Genomic DNA, 7,500 nt, shown 5'->3' on the forward strand with positions numbered 1-7,500 from the left:
AGATGTACACATCCTTCATCACAACGTATAATAATAGACGTACACATCCTTCATCACAACGTATAATAATAGACGTACACATCCTTCATCACAACGTATAATAATAGACGGACACATCCTTCATCACAACGTATAATAATAGACGTACACATCCTTCATGACAACGCATAATAATAGACGTACACATCCTTCATCACAACGTATAATAATAGACGTACACATCCTTCATCACAACGTATAATAATAGACGTACACATCCTTCATCACAACGTATAATAATAGACGTACACATCCTTCATCACAACGTATAATAATAGACGTACACATCCTTCATCACAACGTATAATAATAGACGTACACATCCTTCATCACAACGTATAATAATAGACGGACACATCCTTCATCACAACGTATAATAATAGACGTACACATCCTTCATCACAACGTATAATAATAGACGTACACATCCTTCATCACAACGTATAATAATAGACGGACACATCCTTCATCACAACGTATAATAATAGACGTACATCCTTCATCACAACGTATAATAATAGACGTACACATCCTTCATCACAACGTATAATAATAGACGGACACATCCTTCATGACAACGTATAATAATAGACGTACACATCCTTCATCACAACGTATAATAATAGACGTACATCCTTCATCACAACGTATAATAATAGACGTACACATCCTTCATCACAACGTATAATAATAGACGGACACATCCTTCATGACAACGTATAATAATAGACGTACACATCCTTCATCACAACGTATAATAATAGACGTACACATCCTTCATCACAACGTATAATAATAGACGTACACATCCTTCATCACAACGTATAATAATAGACGTACACATCCTTCATCACAACATATAATAATAGACGTACAGACATAATCACAAACAAAAGAAACGGTTTCCTTAAATAACTTCATTTAATTATTTCACATTGGACTCATTCATTGGCGTCTTGGCGAGAAGGTCACGTCTACACGTTGGGAGTTCTACTGGCACGAGCCGACGCCCACTCAGAACTTCAACAGGTAGCATTAAATAACTACATTTAACAGGTATGCTACCCAACATTACTTAACTACATTTAACAGGTAGGCTACCCAACATTACTTAACTACATTTAACAGGTAGGCTACCTAACATTACTTAACTACATTTAACAGGTAGGCTACCCAACATTTAATAACTACATATAACAGGTAGGCTACCCAACATTAAATAACTACATTTAACAGGTAGGCTACCCAACATTAAATAACTACATTTAACAGGTAGGCTACCCAACATTACTTAACTACATATAACAGGTAGGCTACCCAACATTACTTAACTACATTTAACAGGTAGGCTACCCAACATTAAATAACTACATATAACAGGTAGGCTACCCAACATTAAATAACTACATTTAACAGGTAGGCTACCCAACATTAAATAACTACATTTAACAGGTAGGCTACCTAACATTACTTAACTACATTTAACAGGTAGGCTACCCAACATTAAATAACTACATTTAACAGGTAGGCTACCCAACATTAAATAACTACATTTAACAGGTAGGCTACCTAACATTACTTAACTACATTTAACAGGTAGGCTACCCAACATTAAATAACTACATTTAACATGTAGGCTACCCAACATTACACCGATGAGGAGCTCCAAGGATTGAACAGGCAGTGCTTGAGGTGTCACTACAGACACCCTGGTTCGATTCCAGGCTGTATCACAACTGGCTGTTATTGTGAGTCCCATAGGGCGATGTACAATTGGCCCAGCGTCGTCCCGGGTTTCGCCGGTGTAGGCCGTCATTGTAAATAAGATTTTTTTCTTAACCAACTTGCATAGTTGAAACCTAATTATTTTTTGGGGCCTAAAATGACATACCCACTTCTAACTGCCTGTAGCTCAGGATCTGAAGCAAGGATATGCATATTGTTGGTACCATTTGAAAAGAAACACTTTGAAGTTTGTGGAAATGTTAAAGGAATGTAGGAGAATATAACACAATAGATCTGGTACAAGATAATACAAAGAAAAAAAATACCGTTCTTTTGTAATTCTTTTGTACCATCATCTTTGAAATACAAGAGGAAGGCCATCATGTATTATTCCAGCCGAGGCGCAATTTAGATTTTGGCCACTAGATGGCAACAGTGTATATACAACGTTTTAGACTGATCCAATGAACCTGTTCGAAGAGACCTCACTACAGACACCCTGGTTCGATTCCAGGCTGTATCACAACCGGCCCGTGATTGGGAGTTCCATAAGGCGGCGCACATTTAGCCCGGCGTCGCCCGGGTTTGGCCGGGGTAGGCCGTCATTGTAAATAATAATTTGTTCTTAACTGACTTACCTAGTTAAATAAATTACAATTCACGGGAACAAAAAGGAAAGAAAAGAGGAGGGGCTAACCTGGGGTGTATTCATTAGTGCACACCGTTGCAAACCCTAATAAAAACGTTTCGCTAAGGACAACGTTTTTGCAACGAAAACGAGAGCTTTCAGGGTGGCTTCGTTCCATTTGATTCCTAGTGAATAAACCCCCTGAATTTGTATAATAAGAAACAGTTGCAAAGTGTTTTGCTGCGGTGTGGACTAATGAACGCAGCCCATTGTTTTGTATTGTGTTGGGTTTTGAACCTCTGGGAGGTTATGGGAAGAGTAGCTGTTGTTGGTAAATGCTAATATGAATCATAATGAACTGAAACACCAAACGTCGTTTCTAAAGTCCCTCTTTCCTGTCTCCTCCCTGGTCCTCCAACGGCCCACAATCCACTGTTCCTCCTCACTGGGAAAAATGACAGTTGGAACCCATCAACAAGGTATGTTCTCCTCCTCTGAACACACGTGTGTGTGTGTGTGTGTGTGTGTGTGTGTGTGTGTGTGTGTGTGTGTGTGTGTGTGTGTGTGTGTGTGTGTGTGTGTAGAGACAGAGAGAGGTGATAGAAGAGGAGCAGGTGTCAAATCACCAGTTAAACAGCCTTGACTCTGCTGTCAGATCTCAGTGGGCACAGTCCATCTCCTGTGTCTGCTCTAGTGACAACCCCCCCCCCACACACACACACATACACACACCACACAGACATACACGCCACACACCACAGAGATACACATACACACCACACACCACAGAGATACACATACACACCACACACATCACATACCATACACACAGACACACATCACATACCACACACATCACACACCACACAGACACAGACAAAAACGTAGTTATTTTCATCAGCTTAATAAGAAGTTCTTCATTGCATATTCATGTCAATCATTTTGTCCTGCATGACTGTCTTTGTCTCTGATTAGAATCGTGATTGCGTAGAGAGGGAGGGAGGGATGGAGGGAGGGAGGGAGGGAGGGAGGGAGGGAGGGAGGGAAAGAGGGGAAGTTGAAAAGAAAACAAAGTTCATAAACATCCTCATTCCCTTAAGCGTCATCCCAAACTCATGACATTCACCCCCCCCCCCCTCTCTCTCTCTCTTGCTTTCTCTTGCTTTCTCACGCTCTCTTGCTTTCTCTCTCTCTTTCTCTCTCTCTCTCTTGCTTTCTCTCTCTCTCTCCCTTCCTCACCCTCTCTCTCTCTATCTCTCTCCCTCCCTCATCCTTTCTCTCTCTGTATTTCTCTCATCCCATCTCCTAGAGATCCGCTTTCGATTCATCTTGTATGATTTCCTTGTGTGTTGGTTAATTCATAAGCAGTTTGTCCAGTTGACTGAGCCTGCTTTAGCCTCACATTAAATATATATATACACACACAGTTGAAGTCGGAGGTTTAAATACACCTTCGCCAAAAACATTTTAACTCAGTTTTTCACAATTCCTGACATTTAATCATTGTAAAAATTCCCTGTCTTAGGTCAGTTAGGATCACCACTTTATTTTAAGAATGTGAAATGTCAGAATGATCGTAGAGAGAATGATTTATTTCATATTTTATTTCTTTCATCACATTCCCAGTGGGTCAGAAGTTTACATACACTCAATTAGTATTTGGTAGCATTGTCTTTAAATTGTTTAACTTGGGTCAAACGTTTTGGGTAGCCTTCCACAAGCTTCCCACAATAAGTTGGGTGAATTTTGGCCCATTCCTCCTGACAGAACTGGTGTAACTGAGTCAGGTTTGTAGGCCTCCTTGCTCGCACACACTTTTTCAGTTCTGCTCACAAATGTTCTATAGGATTGAGGTCAGGGCTTTGTGATGACCACTCCAATACCTTGACTTTGTTTTCCTTAAGCCATTTTGCCACAACTTTGGAAGTATACTTGGGGTCATTGTCCATTTGGAAGACCCATTTGCGTCCAAGCTTTAACTTCCTGACTGAAGTCTTGAGATGTTGCTTCAATATATCCACATAATTTTCATTCCTAATGATGCCATCTATTTTGTGAAGTGCACCAGTCCCTCCTGCAGCAAAGCACCCCCACAACATGATGCTGCCACCCCTGTGCTTCACGGTTGGGATGGTGTTTTTCGGCTGGCTTGCAAGCCTCCCCCTTTTTCCTCCAAACATAACGATGGCCATTATGGCCAAACAGTTCTATTTTTGTTTCATCAGAGGACATTTTTCCAAAAAGTACGATCTTTGTCCCCATGTGCAGTTGCAAACCGTAGTCTGGCTTTTTTTATGGTGGTTTTGGAGAAGTGGCTTCTTTCTTGCTGAGCCGCCTTTCAGGTTATGTTGATATAGGACTCGTTTTACTGTGTATATACATACATTTGTACCTGTTTCCTCCAGCATCTTCACAAGGTCATTTGCTGTTGTTCTGGGATTTTCTCCCTGAGCGATATGAAGGCTTCGTGGTCCCATGGTGTTCCATACTATTGTTTGTACAGATGAACGTGGTGCCTTCAGGCATTTGGAAATTGCTCCCAAGGATGAACCAGACTTGTGGAGGTCTACCATTTTTTTCTGAGGTCTTGGCTGATATCTTTTGATTTTCCCATGATGTCAAGCAAAGAGACACTGAGTTTGAAGGTAGGCCTTGAAATACATCCACAGGTACATCTCCAATTGACTCAAATGATGTCAATTAGCCTATCAGAAGCTTCTAAAGACATGACATCATTTTCTGGAATGTTCCAAGCTGTTTAAAGGCAGTCAACTTAGTGTATGTAAACTTTTGACCCACTGGAATTGTGATACAGTGAATTATAAGTGAAATAGTCTGTCTATAAACAATTGTTGGAAGAATTACTTGTGGCATGAACAAAGTAGATGTCCTAACCGACTTGCCAAAACTATAGTTTGTTAATTAACAAGACATTTGTGGAGTGGTTGATAAATACGTTTTTATGACTCCAACCTAAGTGTATGTAAACTTCCGACCTCAACTGTATATATATATACAGTTTACATACACTTAGGTTGGAGTCAGAGAGAGAGAGAGAGAGAGAGAGAGAGAGAGAGAGAAAGAGAGAGAGAGAGAGAGAGAGAGAGAGAGAGAGAGAGAGAGAGAGTAGAATGAAGGTGTTTCTCTATACTGCTGATTGCTACAGGGAATGAGGATGCTTACAAAATCAAAATAGGACTATGAAAAGGGAAATCGAAAATAACTTTGATGCGTATTGTGGGCACACGCTGATGACGTCAGGGAGTTGTGCTGAGATGAGTCATCATGTGTGATGCTGTGTTCATAACCGAGTGGGAAGGTGGTAATTACCTGTTGCGATGTAGGAAAAACCAGTTGGATGCATTCACATGCTTTGAACTCGATGACAATGCTGATTAGCGAATGGCAAACAAGCTGCGTCTACCATAAACAAAAAATATAGCTATCATGCTAACAAATTTACGGTGTCCAAAAAACATATTTAATAGATTGTTTTCTATAAATAGTGTTGTGGTTGTTGCATTTAACTGCCCGTAAGTGCTGTCATCCAGGTCCTTTCCTTCGTAGGTGACGTCAGAGTGTGGGAGAAGTGGAAGCTCAGGGATGATAGATGAGATTCTCAGTAGTAATTATCAGTTGGAGAGGGGAGGAGGGAGGGAAGAGAATGAAGGAGGGGGAGACAGAGGAGGGAAGGAGGGAGGATATTTGTGTTCCTCCTCTGAAATTTGTGCAATTGACTTTTATTTGTGGGTTTTTTTTGGGAGTGGGGGGTTCGCCCAGGGAGCCATACAAGCTAGAACCTCCACTGGTCGTGGGGGTCTGTGGACTGAGCCCCAGGACCAGCTTGCTTAGAGGACTCTTCTTGCTTAGAGGACTCTCTTCTCTGTAGGTGATGGCTTTGTTATGGAATGTTTGGGAATCGCTTGCTTCCTCTCTCTCTCTCTCTCTCTCTCTCTCTCTCTCTCTCTCTCTCTCTCTCTCTCTCTCTGCCTCTCTCTCTCTCTCTGCCTCTCTCTCTCTCTCTCTCTCTCTCCCTCTTTCTGCCCTCTATCTTTCTCTTTCTCTTTCTCTTTCTCTTCTCTCTTCTCTCTTTCGCTTTCTTTCTCTTCTATCTCTCTTCTCTCATTCTTCTATCTGTCTCTCTCTCTCCCTCTCTCTCTTCTCTCTTTTCTCTTCTCTCTTCTCTCTTCTCTCTTTCTTTCTCCTCTCTCTCTCTCTCTCTCTCTTTCTCTTCTCTCTCTCTTTCTCTCTTCTCTCTCTTCTCTCTCTCTATCCCCATCTCTCTCTCTACAGGGTGTGCTGGCCAGGCTAACTGACTGTCTATTGTGTCGGTGGTCGTGTCGCTCATGTCTGTTGTGGTGTTGGGAGTGCTGCTTTCCGTCCAGTGATGAGGAGGTGGAGATACTGGGACCCTTCCCTGCTCAGACCCCCTCCTGGCTGTGAGTTAACACACACACACACACACACACACACACACACACATGCATGGACACACACTTAAGCGCACAAACGGACGGACGACCGCACAGACACACACACACACACAAACAGACACGCATGAACGAAAGCACGCTCACGCACACATGCCCACATGCCCACAACCTTGACTTGTCCAGTTGTGTTAGATCACATGCCCACATGCCCACAACGTTGACTTGTCCAGTTGTGTTAGATCACATGCCCACATGCCCACAACGTTGACTTGTCCAGTTGTGTTAGATCAGTCTCAGGAAGTAGAAGGATACACTTCTAAACCTATTCCAACAGATCTGTGATATAGTCAATCATCATTACAGATTGTTACCAGGTCTTTCAATGCCCCCTGTTCCGTGCTGTAATGGAACAGTCCAAACCCCCTGTTCTGTGCTGTAATGGAACAGTCCAAACCCCCCTGTTCTGTGCTGTAATGGAACAGTCCAACCCCCCTGTTCTGTGCTGTAATGGAACAGTCCAACCCCCCTGTTCTGTGCTGTAATGGAACAGTCCAAACCCCCCTGTTTCTGTGCTGTAATGGAACAGTCCAACCCCCCTGTTCTGTGCTGTAATGGAACAGTCCAAACCCCCCTGTTCTGTGCTGTAATGGAACAGCCCAAACCCCCCTGTTCTGT

The 7,500-nt window shown here is 42.3% G+C and overlaps 1 protein-coding gene across 2 annotated transcripts in view; it reads left to right on the forward strand.

The window, feature by feature from the left end:
• syt17 (synaptotagmin XVII) overlaps nt 1-7,500 on the forward strand; it is an 83,654-nt gene that overhangs the window by 17,485 nt on the left and 58,669 nt on the right. Inside the window, exons 2-3 of one of the 2 annotated variants that reach the window (XM_090197762.1) lie at nt 2,854-2,871; nt 6,686-6,831. In XM_090197762.1, coding sequence (XP_090053888.1) covers nt 2,854-2,871; nt 6,686-6,831 — 164 coding nt within the window. The remainder of the gene's footprint in view (nt 1-2,853; nt 2,872-6,685; nt 6,832-7,500) is intronic. The other variant, XM_090197764.1, reaches the window with a different exon arrangement.

Source organism: Oncorhynchus mykiss, chromosome 13, assembly GCF_057628025.1.
Source record: "Oncorhynchus mykiss isolate SJ-2025 chromosome 13, ASM5762802v1, whole genome shotgun sequence".
NCBI classification, from domain to species: domain Eukaryota; kingdom Metazoa; phylum Chordata; class Actinopteri; order Salmoniformes; family Salmonidae; genus Oncorhynchus; species Oncorhynchus mykiss.